General features: G+C 28.9%; 1 protein-coding gene across 1 annotated transcript in view; it reads left to right on the forward strand.

The window, feature by feature from the left end:
- LOC121116719 (zwei Ig domain protein zig-8) overlaps positions 1-18,528 on the forward strand; it is a 232,638-nt gene that overhangs the window by 192,990 nt on the left and 21,120 nt on the right. The window contains exons 3-5 of the mRNA XM_040711017.2: positions 9,935-10,092; positions 14,069-14,276; positions 14,350-14,531. Coding sequence (XP_040566951.1) covers positions 9,935-10,092; positions 14,069-14,276; positions 14,350-14,531 — 548 coding nt within the window. The remainder of the gene's footprint in view (positions 1-9,934; positions 10,093-14,068; positions 14,277-14,349; positions 14,532-18,528) is intronic.

Here is an 18,528-nt window from a genome sequence, read left to right on the forward strand (position 1 = left end):
ACTAAAAAACCTAAACTCCTATATTAGGGCGAAAAGTTCTGCTGAAATTGTATATTTATAAAATAGCGACTGCAATGATTTTAACATAATAATATTTTATTTACTTTGACTAATGAATAGCAGGAGACAGAGCCATTTTTGGTTATTGGTCTAGTATCTCAGAATAGATAGTTTATCTCACTTATTTATATCTCTAAATTTGACTGAAAAATAAATTTCTTCAAATTACTTTAGCAAGATTAATATTCATATTTACTCATTGCTTCAAATTCTTGAAGTAAGAATAAATAATAGTTCATTCACCTTTCCATCATGAATCAGATAGGGGTTTTAGAAGATATTTGAGACATTAGCACGGAATCCTCTCCAATTATTTATACCACAGACGATTTTCCGTTGAAATAGATTTATCTATGGGTTAAGTAAAGACTTTTTCCGCTATCCCCTCACCTTTGACTTAATCAATAGCTTATAAATTATAAAAAAATATACTACTAATTTTAAGTAATAACGTATTACAAAATAAAGAAAACAAAATGATCTATTAAAGATTTACTCGTTTAAACTCAATGCCCGATTAAATTTCTTATCTAGAATTTAGGACAATAACTACTTAAACATCAAATTCCACGGTTTAATAGTAATAAAATTAATATAAAAGATTACATAGGTTATGAAAAACTTTATATTTTTTACATTATTATCATATAATCGAAATCATAATAAATCATGATAATTTGCTATTTAAATATAAATAGCTTGAAAATCAAAATTAAATTTAATCTTTTTTCTCTTTAAAAATCCAGGATTATTTTAAACTGCCTCTACGCTATAAAAGAAGCATGGAATATGACTGATTATGTATTGAAAATATCTTGTTTGTAAGAATAAGTAAATCCTCTTTTAACTACAATGTAGAATATTCTTTTCTTCATGTACTTTTTTATAGTATGAGTTCAAGGGTAAAAATCTAATGCTAAAAATGTAAAAATGTTATAAATTGTAATCGATTTTTAATGGGTAAAATTGACTCAATACGCACAAGTGTGTTGAATACAATAAAATCAGTGTATTACAGATCCCTCCGTATGTATTGCAATACTTTTTTAAATGGTAAAACATCAAATTATTAAAATAAGGCAAAATTTGAACATCGAAATTTTTATATTTTTGTCAAACAATAACAGAGCAATTTTGAATAACCATTTCTTATTATAGAGATTACAAATTTTGGCCTCCCTATCAATATAAGTTATATCAACATATATTTTTATGACTTTCATTTAAAAAAAAAAAGGCATTAAATTAAAATAAAAATGAATTTTGTATGTTTGATAATTCAAAATATTAAATTTTTATATCAAATATTTTCCTCTGCATTCTCACGTTGTTTCTTTTTTTTTGTTATTGTATTTTATATTTTAATTATAAATCAATTAGTATTACTAAGAAGGATAATTAATATATTTGATAAAATAAGTCTACCTTCATAGGGTTTGTTTATCGCCGCTGGTCGAAATAAATAATATATACCAAACCATTATCTTTATTGAATTTATACAAGAGGTGTAACAAGAGTTTATATATTCGGTCAATTTGAAAATCTAATATTGAAAAAAGGAGAATATAATTTTCAACAATTAAAATAGATAACTTAAACACTTCAATTGGATCAGAGCGTAATTGTGTATAAATTGCTTATAGTATGTAGATATGGAGAAGAATAAACTAATGAATATAATAAGGAACAAGAAAATATATGAAAAATAATGGTATTGTTGAAGAAAAATTTAAATAATAGTATTTAAAAATTAATCTTATTTATTTGGAGCTATTTATTAATGGAGCATGAAGTATATTCATTTAAGCAAGACACAAATTTTTTCAAGTAAAAGTAATTCAAATTGGTAGCATACCATGTACTCATAAATTAAGTTTATTCAACTTAATGCTATGAACATCTTTTATGACCCTAATCTTGTATAATGTTCGGCAGTAGTTTCATATAATATTTTACTGTGTATATGCTGATCAAAAATTAACATCCCAAGTGAAGAATTTGATTGTGTGTGTTCCACTATAATTTTTTTTGAAGAAAATTCAATTATTTTCAGACCTTCTCAACAAATGTTAAATAATTTATATCAATAAAATAATTATTCTATAGAAACTTTATCAAGCTTTAAACATATAAAAATATGAACACTTTTTACATAATTTATAATTATAAGGAAAAGGCATGTTATAATAACTTCATTTTTATTATTGCAATACAAAAATAAAAAGAAAACTTTTTTTATTAGTTAATTTAATGATTAACAAAGAAGTAAAAGCTTTTTATAACAATGTATTGAATTTACTTTCTCAGGAAATATTTACAAAATATTATATTTAACTTATGACAGTAAAAGTAAATTCTTTTTACTTTTTATGAAATCAAAATATAAAATTTATACGGTAGCATTGCAAGGTGTCAATTTGATAAAATGTCAATCATATAAAGTGTTGAGTGAATTAAGAATGAAACAACTATTCTAGAGTGGTTTGAAATTAATATATTGAATTTTTCAGCATTAATAGGAACTCCAAAATTTCTAATTGAATTGCCAATGCACAAATTACAATGATTATAAAGACTAAAACGGACTGAAAACAATTCGGTAAAACACTAAATAGTATTATCAGAGCCTTTTTCTTGATCATTGAACATGTTAAAATCTACAAAATTTACATATACTTTTAAATGTGTAACTTTAATTTTGTATAGAAAAATATCAATTAAAATTTTAAGTTTTCTTAAAGATACCAAGTGTGGTCCTTTTATATCTGAATACTTACTAAGTAAATAATTAATGAAAGTTGATTGATTGAAATTAATTAATATTTTGTTATATTAAAGCATGAACAATTAGTTATAAAACAAAACAAAACTAAACTACCTTGCTTACGTAAAAGTCGAGACAATGATACTTGAATGTGATTGACGAATTTCCATTATTGTACTCCAAGATTTGGGTGTCTCCTGGAGCACCGTTTCCACCCTCATCAAGTCCAACACGTTGGAGAGGAGAAAGGGCTCGGCCAAAAGACCAAACTGGACCTGGAGGAGTTAAAGAAAACAGGCCAGGCGAATCCCCTCAAGTCCATGTGGTGCCAAGCAACATATTTCTGGAATTCACACCAAACTGTCCAGAGAGTTATCAAGAAAGTGCTTGGAAAGCACAATATGAAGATAGAGAGGCCTCGTTTTACACAAGTAATGAAAGAAACCTATTTCCCCCATTGTAAGACTTTTTTGAATGAGTCTTTTGAATTCTTATGATACACTTTTGGCCTCCTTACAGCCTTGATAATCAAGCATTCGAGTAAATCTTTCATGTTTATGTCAAAAAGAGGGCCTGCAATGTCCTTTGTCCATGAAAAAAGGCCCTCAAAGGTACTATCAGCCAGAACATATGACCACATTTGCAGTGTGTTCCAAATACTCTGCTACCTTCTGAAATTTATCTTTGACGCTAAAAACGTCTATATTTATTTTTCTCTTCTAACGTTGCCACGGAGCAAGTCTTCAGAAAATAGTCTCTATCATCAGAAAATATAAAATAGGATCACATTCAAGGATTATCGTGTTAATATGTGTTAGGGGTTTATGTTAATACATTTTTTGCATCGAAAAAACTGAAGTTCACCTGTTTTACGAGTGTTTCAATCTTTTCAGTTTCAATAACTAGTTTGGGTAAAAACATTTAATCATTTATATGCTATATTTATTACATTCAATTATTTATAATGAGATCTGCCTCTCTTGATAACCTCGTATACACAGCGCCGTAGCTTTGGCAACCCCGACGACCTTGTGCAGATCCAGCTTTGCCATTGTACGGTTTTTGATTTTTCACTTTCAATTTAGATTCCTATGATGGAAGAAATAGCTCAAGGAAGAAATTATTCCGTCTAACAATACATTAGACCAGTCCAGAAGGCCAAAAAAGTGCAGGATATTTGGGCTACAAAATATCCTGAATTCTAGCAATTTCCGTCTCGGTGGAAGGTTGCCAATGAGTATGCCAAGTATAAATCGTCTGTGGGAGTCATGAAGAAATCAATTCAATGCTGGATCTGGGCGAGGTCTCCTGGACCGTCAAAAGCTTAAAACCCTGTTGCCAACGTTATAAAAAAAAGAGAATTTTTTCAATAATTGAATGTAATTAAATGTAGCTCTCATACAATTCTAAATTATGGTTCCATCCCATTTTGTTCGTTTGTTATAACCATTGAAAAAATTTCCAATATCTCGAAACCCCCCTGAAATATATCTTATCATAAAGTTTAATGTTTCCAAAGGTTTTATTTTAAGTTCAATACTTCATTTCATTTATTAGTTGATCGGTTATTTATTATAAATATTTTCTTATAAAATCTGGTTTTTGAGAATTTTTCATTAATCTAATCCTTATATATAATAAATCATTAAATTGTATAAATTAAATTACTTTTTGTTCAATTTTATAATAATTTCTTTTGTGAGTTTTTATTTAAAATACAATTATCCCGTCTAAAAAATATACAAATAAAAGAAAAAACAAATCAAGATATTTTAAGGGTTGTGTTTAAAAACAACTACGTCTCGGGGTTTTATTTTTTATGAGACCAAGGGAAATTATGTAAAGCATATTATATAAGCATTGTATTTAAAATAATTATTTGGTTTTTAGAAGGTTTACTAAAATATAAAATGGGTTGCTTTTATTTTGTTGAATGAGACATTTTCCTTTCAAAGTACAGACATTTAAATAAAATATTATATTAACCCATATATTAATTTGTAAACATAAGAACTTTGCAACTATATTATGGATTAGTGATTTTTTCTAATTTTAATCTAAATTTGGTGTTAATATAAAAATAATAAACCATTTCTTATAAAAACTATGCAAAAAACAACAAAAAACTTATAAAATATTCGTAATCAACTCCTCAAGTATTAATAAAATTAAATATAAAATTTAAAAGTTTTTGATAAATAAAATATTTTCGATTTGTGTTATTTAACCCATAGACGTTTTAATGAAAATTTCTTCAATAAAATTGAAAATAAATCAGTATTAAGTTTAAACAATTTTTTTAGAACCAAATACCTACTTTTTGTAAAGATTCACTAATTGTTTAAGCTTCAAATTAGTTTCTTTGTTGTATAAAAAATTGAAAACCTGAAATGTTATTCCTTTTTGAATAAGATATTTAAAATATTGTGGTTCTTTTACCTTCTAAGGATATTTTCACAGGACTGTATATCTACATGTTTAAAATCACCATAAAAATGTGTGAAAGCAAAATTTATTTTTATTAAAATTTATTTTGATTTATAATCAAAAGTTGGCCAAAATATTTAGAAATATTAAGATATTTTTGCATTTCAAATATGAAGTACTCCAAAATTTCAAAATTTATCTACAATTGAATTATATTCCATCAAACTAATGACAGCTTCGTGATCAAAATAGTTTAGTTTCTACTCCCAACAGACTTTTTGAGTGACTTGTCTATTCCATCATGTGATAAGGACTAGTTTCTTATACTTTAAAAAAAAACTGTTCCAGCTGTTCCCGGCTACAAAAGAAATGTTCCATTAAAAAGATGGGTCATGAGACTGGTGTCTCAGGCAGGGCCTGAAGAAGAAGAAATAGCTTTAGTAAAAGTGGCAACGTCGCAGAGAGACCTCAATGGCCAAATCGCTAATCTGGAAGAAAGTGCTTCTAAATTTACTCCATTCCCGTACGTACGTTTCAATCATTGCCTTTATGGAATGTACCATGTTCTGGAAACAAAAGCCGGCCATTGTGATGGTCGGTGTGGGCGACATCTCCCATGGAATGAATACCCCCTTGTTCTTCATTGCCAATGGAGTGAAGGTCAATCAACGTTTCCATCTGGCAATGTTACAGTCTCAAGTACTTCCCTGTATCCAGGAACGCCATTTGGAAGTGTATAATTGCTTCCAGGTGTACGGAGCACCTTCGCTTACACCTAAGTCTGTGCTACAGAAGTGCCAAAGCACTTTGTAGCACTTATTGTGCATGGACATTTGACCCCATTTTCCCCGCAGCTTTCAGCCCAATGGACTTCTGTATATAGGAGAGGGAGGTTATAGTGGCTTCCTGTCTTAGTGTTGACGACTTGAAAGTCTTCAAAGTATGCGTATAACTTGTCGGAGAAGACCATCTGTACAGTGTATAAAGCAGTTCTGAAGTGTCTAAAAGTTGTAGTAGCCACAGATTGTGACCATGTGATACCAACTTGGTCTCATTTTAAGGAAAATTTTACGCTGATTGCAATGGCATCAAAAATGTTCCGAATAATAAATATTTGTGTACCTTTTTATCTGTTAAAGGTGTCCTAAGACTTATGGGTCATCCTGTATATTTACAAGCAACCCTGTAAAAAGTGCTTATTACGTATATAATAGTTAATTTACAATATATATATGAAATGCTGATATGTAGAAATCAATTAAATCTCGCAGGCATTTTTTTTCAACTCATTTTTAAAAAATGGGAAACACTTAATATAAAGTTTAAAAAAATGAATGTGACTTTAGATAAGATTAAGGAACAAGCTGATGTACTCATCAAATCATATTAAAATAATTCTAAAGCTGTTATTATCTTTTTCTTTTTTTAAAGAGAAAAATTATGTATTATGTATATAAGTGTGAGTTTGCTCATGAAAAACAAAAAAAAAAGAACTAAAATTATTAATTTTCAAATAGCAATGGTATATGTTTGTCGACAACTGATAATTTTGGCTAACACTTGTATTACTGCAAAGTTGATAATTACTACTAGTTTGACTGTTATATATAAACTTATCTTCTTTCAAAAACTTTTTTTTATATATAATCTTAGCAGGTTATTAATAAAATTTCCTTTATTTTACAATTTTGAAGGATTTTAAAAAGGGAAAACACAGGTTTGTAACTTGCTATGAATATATTTAAATTACATATATACAAACATAAAACAAAAGCATTTGATTTTGAATAAATATTTAGTTTTGTATACATTTATTTATTCTTGTAATGGTCCCAATTAAGCTATTTTTCTATGTTAAAAAGTATACCAATAGAAATTGTCTTAACAATAAAGATTACACTAAACGAATTTAATGTAATGTTGTATAAATAAAACAATTTATTCTCGTAAAAAAACGTTTATTTCTTACATAAGTATATTATGATAATTTCATAACGTAATACTTTGGTTTAAAGTTGAGAAAAAAAATATTATTGAAAATATGATTTTCGGCGGTTTTTTTTAATACATTATACATATTGAAATTGGAATTAAATCTTTTTTTCATTGTATTATATTTTTTAACATATATTAGTACAAAATAGTATATTACAGGGTAGCTCATATCTAGAGTTACACAATTTATTTTTCAACTTAAATGAGTAAAATTTATTTGCAAGGTTTTGTGAGGCCATATATTTTTCAAAATCATCTCAAAATAGTTCTTGACACAACTCTTTTTTTTTAACTCAAATAATTGTCGCAATACGAGGTTTAAATCCCTAGAAAACTTTGAATATGTAGTCAAACTTAAGCTAGGTTCACTTGTTCTTGATGGAATCCTCTAAAGGTAGGACACCTCTGAGGGTGACTATCACTAACCCTATCCTCCAGACTCGCCTAGATATAATAGTACAGGAGGACTGCGTCTAGAGATCAGGTGTTGAAGTTCCCAAAGTCTTGAAAGTTGTTTCTCAGGATGGACTAGGTCTCAGGGATGGAATTACACATATCTCAATAACTAGTGTAAACAAGTTTGTACCCGAGCTTTTCTTTATGTCAAGGTAGAACTTTATAATCCAGAAAATTGATCAAAGTATCTGTATTGCGTAACTCCTTCATCTCCTCAAAAATGGGGGGGGGGCAAAGTCCACAACGCCCAAGGTATTGGTTGCGAATTGATTTTTGTTTTGGTGAAATGTCTTACTAAATCAAAGATAATGTTTAGATGTAATGTAGCATCTGTTTTTCTTATTCACAGTGGCATTAACAGTGAACATTTTTGCATCAGAAAGGAGAAAAACCTTCTCAATGTTTTTGTTGGCCTTGATAAAATCTAAAATTTTCTTTGATCTTTTCAACCATTTCAGCTTACTATATACAGAGATAGGTTGTCAACGTCCTTGAATAATACAACAACATAACTTTTTTTAATGTGCATCAGCCTGTAGAACTAGTATATGGGGTAGAGTGTGCTTTTTTTTCTGAAGGCGCGATTTAAATTTTTTTGAAAATAAAAGTAGTTACAATAATCAAAGTAATAAAAAAACTTCATTTGTCCTCAAAAGTAAATTTTACCAAAAATGGGGTGAAAGAATATTTTACTAAATTAAAATAATTTCAATTTAGCTTCATTGTGTTTATTGCTGTTATATTTAAAAATTACTTAATTGCTATAGTTTGTCAAATACATACAAAAAAATTCAATTCATTTTTGTAGTTTGAAATTTACAAAATTGTTTAAACGCAAATAAATGCCTATATAATATTGTTATGGAACTAAAACGGGTGTTTTCTTATTCTATGTTTTGCAACAGCTCTAAATTACAATTTTTTTTTTAAATGAGTTGTTAAAACTTAATTTTTTCCAGGCACCCAACATTTTAAAAATCTTAGTGGAATCGTCAATGATTTATTACAAAATTAATTATTCATCAGCAACCATAAAAAAAAGAAATGTTGGTTGTTGGGTTTTTGTCAAAACTCGATTTCTTGTGTGATCCAAATTTGACCTCATAGGAGAAGGCAATTTTGCATTATCAATTTTTACACATTATGACAACTTTTCCTAACAAGCCGTAATCGGAGTTCAAATCAAGATAAAAATTTAATTACTCTCGCGTATATACTTGCTTTATGTAATTCTACACATTGGATTTCGATAAAATGGTAGATATAATCAATTTGGTGTTGTGGTGTTCTTCCTGTTCTTTTATTTTTATGTCACTTGTAATAAATAAAAAGCTGTAATGAATTGACTCATCAGCACTGAATATTAATTATTTTTATCAGACATGTCATATATTAAGAGAAAATTTTCCAATTAAGGGCTCAGTTTTATTAATTACTAAAGTGTCTTTGACCTTGTGTTCCCAAAAAAAATCAGTATGTATTTTAATTTTTTTTAAAGATTATTACATTTTATCAACAGTACCTGAAGTAAGTCAGCTTAGACTGTCAGAAAAATTTTGCCTTAATTATAAATATAAAAGATAATTTCTCAACAATTCATAATTAGTACTTTTCGTTTTTCATGATCAAACTCACACATAGTTAATTCGATGTTCTCTCCTCAAGAATAATAATTAGGGTTAGACCAAAATATATATATAGTGGCATGATTGATAATCTGAAGAGTACATGAGTCATTAACGCCCTACTTTAAAGAGCACAGACGCTCGATACTACATGAAAAGCACCTGTATGATTTACTTAATATCACTGCATTATGATTTGTTATGTCTAAAATGACCATATTTAATTTCCAACATACAAATACACTTCGTTTTAAAAGTATAAGCGGTATTGCCCAGCATTGTCTGGAGTTTTATCAATAAGAGTTGATCTAACGCTTGTAATATTTTATTAAATTTTATATACCATTTTCATGCAAATCTCCGACATTACTCTTTTTTTTTCGTTTTTATGACAGGTACACTCGATTGTATTGTTATTTCTGAAATCAGGTATCTACACTTACTCTTAGCATAGGTACAGACAAACATATTTTTAGCAATATCTAAAATAAATACATAATTATTGATATTCCGCTACTTAAAAATGTAATGACCAAAAATATATGACATGTCATATGTTTATAATAATTTTCAATTACAAATATTTATATTTATTTTTGTGTCTAGGATTATTTGAACATATCAAACACGTGGATAAAGACTACGATTCAAGCACACAATCTCCTCCGTACTTTGATGTATCAAGCAATGTAATCAACGTCACATCTTTTGTTGGGCAATCATCTCATCTACATTGCACTGTTAGAGATCTTGGAGATAAATCCGTAAGTTTATGTATAATTTCCATATATATTAGGGTTTAATTCAAATTGTTGTTGGGTTAATGTCATATTTTTAAGTTATGTGTCGTGTTAAGACAATTATCTATTTTCAATTTGGGTTGTCCTTGGTTTTTTGAAAATGTAGTGTATTTTCTTTTTTAATTTTTTAACAACTTTTTCAGTTTTATTTAAGTGGTCAAATAAAATTAGACCACTTTAAATTGATACTTCAACAAGATATAATTTATTTATTAAAATTAGAATTTCAACAAAAACTAAAAACATTGGTAGAATGATTGTCTGAGCTCTCTTTATAATTAATATAGCCTCCCTTAGTAACAAAGATGGCTTCGAGGCGGTGGCGGAAGGCTTGGCTAACTTGGTTTGACTAACCCTTGAAAACCAACACTAATATTAATTTATACTTACCTTTTCTGTAAAGTTACTTTCTATATAGCACACATCTTAGTACAAAAATAAAATTCCTCAAAGCGAGTTAATAATATTGGTGTTGTAACCAAAGGAGAAAAAGGGTCATAAGTCTTCATTTTTGTGGGAATTTATATATTTACAGCAAAAAGAATGTTTCTACTTCTCTAAAAAAATTTGAATTGTCATAATTGAAAAAAAAAAAATCAATTTATCTTTTTTTTTTAAAGTTCATGTTCTAAAATTTAATTTCTCCCTAAAAATTTGAACTCTAAAATTGAAACATCGTATATTCCCTTTTTCTAAGAAAAAGTAATATGACAACATAAAATTTTAAAACAAGATAAAAAATATTTCAAAATTGTTGAAAAAAATCCTGTAAACGCTCTTCTCGACATCAACATAATATGATTTTGTTCCCCACTTGCCAAGACAAATCGACTATTTCTTTAAAATATTAAGTTTTAATTTTATAATTCTTAGAAATTGTTCAAAGCAAAAAAAAAGATGTATAATTCTAATTCAACCAATCAAACAGATATGAGTAAAAAAAATTGCGAGCTGACACACAAATATTGTTTACATTTTTGGGTTAGTGAGATAACACAGTGAGATAATCAATATCATTTAAAATGTTTTAAAATAATATTTATATATTATTTTAAACAGAAAACGACTGTAAGAGTCTTAAATGATTTTTTATCAGTGGATCTTACTTTAATGTCTTATTTTTCTCATGCTAGATATTTATAAATCGTGCGGTAAAAAAACTTTTTTTAAAGGACTCAAGTAATAAGTTATTCGGAACAAAAGTGATTCTGTTACTTTATTTTTCTTCTATATAAATGGGTGCTAAAACAAATTGAGAGAAATCCAGGAAAATAACAAAAATGTGTGAGTAACAAATAGCAAAATATGAAAGCAATACAAACTTAACTACAAAAAGAAGATTCGTCTTATTAGGAAGCAAATAATCTTTTTTTGTTCTGAACTATATTTTTTTTTTTTTTAAAAAGGCGTATTATTTTAAAATAAGTATTATTATTAAAAAAAGAAAAAAATAAGTTTTAAAAAAAGATAATAATATTTTTATATTTCCAACTCATTTATATTTTTAAATGAATTTTTATTATTTACTAACATAATTCATAATTTCACAATTTTCATAAGCCATAACTATATGAGTAGTACTTTTTCAGATTAGTTCATCTTATTAATTAATGTTATTTAATTTAGAAAATTTCACGCAACTTATTTTGTTAATTATTTTAAAAGAACATTAATAACTTAATTTTAAACATAAATTATTATCCATCTTTTTTTAAAATCATATCTATTCAATTTATTTTATAAGCTTATTTAATAGTTTTATAGATGATTAGAAGCAATTATTGAAGTTATAGAAAAAAATAAAGTTTTGAAAGATACCCCAATACTTAACTTAATTTTTTACGATTATGCACATTTAGTAAAAACAATATTATAGATGATTTTATAAATTATTTGATTTTTGGAAGCTAGAATGTTTTTATCAGATGTATTTATATCTAACTTTCATGTATATATTTATTTTACTAAAAAAGGGGGTACTCAAAACTTCCAGTATCATGATTAATTTTGTGAAAATAGTGATTTTTATAGATTCACGAAAAGAAATTCAATTACATATAATTTTTATGTAAAATAGCTTTTTGCGTTATATTATTTATTCATTATATCTTCATTCACAAGTAATAACTTGACATGCCAGTGAGCACATTGACAGTTATTGACGATGAAGGTCGTGTATGTCGTACTACACTATCATGACAGGAGTTTGGAACAATTTCCAAATTTGGATGAGAGGTACATTATCTCCAAAATGCATTAAACGGTGAATTCTAAAGGTATATTGACTTTGAAAGAGGAGCACAAGGATTCATACAAGAATTAGAACATATTATTGATTCAAAAGTTTCGGAACGTTTATGCTGTATGAGGTTTTTATTGATTTTGTAGACAGTCCAGTTGGAAATGACATCGTTCTCTGCAGCCATTTTGGCAACGACAACGGTGTGTAAGATATTGCATATGTGTTTTTTTTTTGTTGTTCCGATGTTTAAACTCCAAGAGACATGGAATAAAGTAAAACTTGTATACTTTGTTGAAGCCATCGTATAGTTGCGTTATGGAACATTTTAGTTAAAAGTTTTGTGAATAAGAATGTTAATTAAATGTTCTTGCAAATTTTGGGGTGCATATCAATACTGAGTGGTCCATTAAAATCTGAACACTTACTTAAAAATTTAGTTTCAAAAGAAAACAAACTTGAGCTCACTAGCTTACGTGCAAGTTGAAAAAATGCTACTTGAAATTGATCCACGAATTTCCATTCGTGCACTCCAAGCCGTTGGGCGTCTACAAATAAAACAGCCCTTGCCAACTCCACAAGTCCATGAGGGCCTATGAAGAAGATCTCGGAGTTCCAAATGAGACTGTCCATAGAACCATCAAAAAAAGTGAATATGAAGGGCCTTTCAGGGTTGGGAAGGCCAATTTTGACAACAGCAATGAAAGAAACACTACTTATCTGTAGCAAGACTATTTTAAAAGCGTTTTTTGACTTCATTTCAACACCCTTTGGACACTTTTGGCCTCCTCCATACAGCCCTGATGCCAATCCGCTTGATTACTCCTTTTGAGTGCATGTCAAGGAAAAGGCCTAGAATGACTGTCATTAAACAAAGGGCCCCAAAATCACTTTCAGCGAGATCTCGGTCGTCCTCATAAAGGAATACATCTGCATCGGGTGCCAGCCCTTCCACTGCCCTAAGAAAGCCATTATTGTTACTAAGGGCGTCGACATTAATGATTAAGAGAACTCGGATAAGTATCTATTTATTGTAATAATATTGTTGTAATTCTATTTTTAATTAATACATTATATCTTGTTGAAGTTTAAAATTCATAGTGGGTAGATTTTATGACACCCCTTAGTATGGCTTTTAATCGTAACTATACTCTAGAAACGTTATTTTTTTTTTAAAAGGCTCTAAAGGACAAACTTATTGCAGATGAAGATTTAAATAATCATTTTCATATTACACGTGTGATATAACAATAATAATTAGGATTTTTAGCCGGCGAGAATTACTAGACCTGAATGTTTTGCAAAATGTTACTACTTATTTATATGAAACGGCAAATTATACTATTCAGACTCTATAATAGGTAATTTATTTAGAGTTTTTTCCTTTTCTTTTAGATATACAACAATGATATATCTTTTCTTAATATTTTTTTATTAAATTATATACTTCTTGTGTATGATAAAGTTTATCCGCATTACCTATTATTTTCGATACATATTCTTTTTCCAAAAAATACCTTTCTTAATAGATAGAATGAGTATAACAAAAAAAAAAAATATATGACATTTCATAACATATCCTCTGCACCATCCGTTTTCCCAAAAAATTAAATATATATGTACATTTACGTATACATTCAAATAGCCAGTTCTGCTGCAAATTTACATACTTTGCTTTATTTTTAAAATGTCATTGTAAAGGTATCATGGATTCGAAAATCGGATCTTCAGGTCTTAACTAGTAACACATTTACTTTCACTGGGGATCAGCGATTTAGTGCTCATATGGGCTCAAATGATTTATGGACACTACAGTTAAAATTCACTCAATTAAAAGATGCTGGAGAGTATCAATGTCAAATCAATACGGAACCAAAAATAAGTCATTCCGTTTTTCTCTACGTGAAAGGTATGCTGTATATTTTTGTTTGGTATATCTTTTTATAAGTTGAATCTATAATTTTATGTACTTTTTTTGTCAGAGGCTGAAGCACGAATTGATAGTCCAACAAATAAAGAGGTGCATGTGCAACATCAAAGTCGTGTTCAGCTGCGATGTGTTGTGGATTTGGGGGACCAACAGGAATCCGCTGCTGTTTTTTGGTACCTTAATGGTAAAACCATTGATTGGTTGGGACAAACTGGCCCAGGAAGAGGAGTACAAGTAAGATATATATTGCTAATATCCTGGGTGGAAAATAAAAGTTTACAATATTTACATAAACGCTTTTTATTTTAATACTAGAACGACGAATAGTAACGCCCCCCTTAAACAACGGTGGATATAAAAAATGATACCTATTTGTTTTTTAATATTTGTAACTGTTACTGGTTGATAAAGTTAAAAGTAATGTGTTAATTTTTGTTTTATCCGATGATTTATTATTTATTTAAAAAAATAAACATAACTTTTCTAATAACACATATAAAGGAATTAGCATTTTTTACAAGTTACAATTGGTTTTTTTTCTGTACCTTTTACTTTTACTTTTACAAAACGTTTTGCTTGCTAAGAGCCAGGATTTTCTTTTACAATTGACAGTACACCAGCTTCGATTTTTAGTTGAACAGTTTGATTGTGATAGAAATAATTGATTATTCTCTTCTATATCATCCTTTGATTCATCATCTTCACCAATAAGTTCGGCAATCAAATTATTTAAAACTGGCGACGGGTTATTTTCTTACTAGTCACTTCTCTGTACAAGATAACAGCATTTATAACAGCAAAATCCAAAATATTATAAAAAAACTTGTAAAGGCCATCGGCGAGAGGACATTTTAGTGGAATAAAGTCTTGCCATTTGATCTAGAATATCAACTCCATTCTTAGTTTCGTTATAATGCTAGATTGATTCTGGTAACCTTTTTTGTACACCTAAAACTTAAACACTTTTGTGAACAGAGCTCAACATTAAAACATTTTTTTTTCCCTAGATAACAAGTCAATGTTTTGCCACTATTTACAGCGATTAAGCTTGAAAATCGTGCTTGTTTGGTAGCTTTTAGTTCAGGAGGTATTTCTTTGCGAGCACGATTCATAGTTCTTAAAATAACCGTCCTATTTTTCTGAAGATCATTTTGCAAGAGCCAATGACGTAAAGAAATTATCGGTTGTAACATTCCTCCCTTTACCAAAATATGGTTCCATTAGCTTCATTACGACATATTCTGATAAAGATTGCTGGTCTTTGAGAATCTTTTACCAAATTTATCAGGCTTTTTAGACATATATTGGGTAAATGGATATCTAGCTTTTGTTGGGAATAGTTGCTCCGCAATGGTAATATTTTCACCTGGCCTGTATGATGACATACAATTTTCGAAAAATCGATCCCATACCATTGAAATCAAGGCGAACTTGTCGTTTTGAAGTCTTTGTGATCTTGTGGAACGAATATCAAAGGGGATATATCTTAATAATTCCTTATATCTGTCGCGAAAGATAGTATTCCTAAAGAGATTGATCCCCAATTTTCTTGACCAAATGACTTCTGTCGGCTGCCCTTTGGCTAAGATTCCTCTCGCATACATTATTGTAATAAGTTGGAGTATTTCTGGTTTGCTGGTTGTCCATACATCATTCTTAAGTTTAGAACGAGCCTCAACTATTGTACATTTTATAATGTGATCAATAATATAATTATCGATCAAGAGTTCAAAAGCTGATAATTTTTTATCTGTAACCATGTTATGTTTTGCAAATGACGATGGACCTGAGACTTCTTTCGAAATGTTTTCTTGGCTAAAACGGGCTGAAATTTCTCCATTTCCTATTTGTTTGTGCCAAATTGTGTTCTCCTTGCCAACATACTTCTAATAAGTCGGTTGATTTCTGTTTCTTAGAAGACAGGAATTGATTTACTTGATCGCATCCTGGCATTTCTTGAAATGTTAAATATACCAATTAGTTGTTAATAAATACATCCAGTATATAGAAAAATTAATAATGGTATTAAAGAAAATTACTTACCGACCGACTTGTCAAAAACATCAGAATAGTCATCAGAATCAGAAGAACTTGATTGAGGCGGTTGGGCATATTCTTCATCTTTTTCCAATTCAAATTCCTCACTTTCCGAATCGGAGTACGATGTTCAATCATGGTAATGTCTTATTTCTTCAATGGATAATTTTTTCTTGGACATCCTTGCACAATAAAAGGTGGAAGCAGAATGGATAGTTCCGAAAAATCTACGTTTATATTTATAATAGAAATGTAAACGATTCCTATTTAGAGAAGTTTATTCATGTTTGAACTTGTTTCAGCCTGTTCAAACAGGCTTGACCCGGTTCATACACAATTGTAGTACAAACATATTATTTGAAATGATTGGGTATTAAATATGATACCCATGTCTGCCTAGGTTGTGTTCACTGTACCAACGAAACGAATACTAACTTTAATTTATAATTTAGTTTTTTGTGATTAATAAAATGAATTAGGACAATTTATGAACTTATAAACAAATAAAATCAAGAAGTTTCTCACAATATTTCATTGAATCCCAAATGGGTATCAAAAATGATACCCTCGTCGTTCTAGTGTTAATAGTACTCATAAATCAAAAGATATTGAATAAGCCAATTATTCCGTCGGATACCCAGTATATATTTACTGAACTGTGACTATACCAGTATTTTTCTTTTGGAACACAATGCCAGTCTTGCATATGTTGCCTAATCGAGGTCTTATTATTTCTGCCTTCATTGCCACCATATTAGTTTATTATGTCGTTTCTTAAATTAAATGTTTTCATCTCAGCAAATTGCCTGAAAGAATAATCAAGAAAATTTGCATTTTGGCTGTAGGCGATCTTCTTTTTTTTCTCTTCCAATAATGATAGGGGAATATTAGTCTTGTTTGCCAGATATCCCTCCTGTTCGAAGACTATATCACATTTTAGGGATATTTTTTGCCACTCAAGGATGCTATTTGTCTTGAAAGATTTGAATCTGCTTGTACTCCCCCAGAGAACCACAAATGACGAAGTCCCATTTGAAGCCACAATGCAATTATTTACACAGGCTTTTTTGTGGTGGTGAGGATCCTAACAGCATTATTATCTTCCAAAAATTATTAAGCTGTTAAAACAACAATCATAATGTGGGTCCTTGTCAAAAGTAATTTATCTCAAAAATTTATCACTCATACAGTTGTTATAGATTTAAATATGAGTAAAATATTTATTCAACGGTTTCGATAATTTTTTTTTATACGATTGGCTGAGAAAGATTCAAAACTACCAAGGACGGACTACCAAACTTTACAATTGTTGTATTAAGTGCAGTGTGAGATACTACAAGATTTTTTGTACAACTTTGCATTGAATTGTTTAACTTTTCCTTAAAGCGGTTTTGTAGATTATTTCAAAATAATGAATTTCTTGAGAAAACCATTCTTCTTTTTAAAGTTTGCATAAAATTCCAACTTATTTTTCAATTTGTAAACAGTCATCCTGAAAACTTTAATAAGCCTTGAAACTTTACTTCAATTTGATTTACACAAACAAATTTTGAGACCTTAAACCTTTTTTCCGGGTGAAACAACTTTTTTTTTCGTTAATAAAATTATATACTTATATGCAAATGATATTGATTAAAAAAATTTTTTTTTCACATAGAGACTTAATTCGTTTGGAGAAGTTACATATAAAAATAAACATTCTAGTTTAAATATAAATCCCTAAAAAAAAGTCAATAAAACAATTAATTAGCACGGTGAGTCAAAAAGATCCTAAAAATACTCTAAAGTTGTTTATCATATTTTATAAAAAACTTCATTAAAATTAGTAAAATTATCTGGTAGAAAAACAAATAAATAAATTATTAAAACAACACGACTAAAAAAAGTAGGGTATAAACAAAAACCACAACATTTAAGCATTGGATGAACAAAACTTTTTAAATTTTTCGTGGGTGCGTATTAGACGGCTAAGAAACATCATATTATCTTTAGAACCATATGGGTAGTAGCGAATCAAATCCTTGGCGTACTTCCACGTTAGATCACAAAAATCTGAAATTTTTATGGCAAAAACAGAGTATCTCGCAGCTGTCAAAATAAGCATAGCTCTAAATTTTTAATTTTGGATAGGGTCGCCGTCTGTCAGCTTCTATACTATCCTACATCTAAAGCTAGAGAGAGTAAACTCTACGTG

The sequence above is a fragment of the Lepeophtheirus salmonis genome, chromosome 4, assembly GCF_016086655.4.
Source record: "Lepeophtheirus salmonis chromosome 4, UVic_Lsal_1.4, whole genome shotgun sequence".
Taxonomy (NCBI): domain Eukaryota; kingdom Metazoa; phylum Arthropoda; class Copepoda; order Siphonostomatoida; family Caligidae; genus Lepeophtheirus; species Lepeophtheirus salmonis.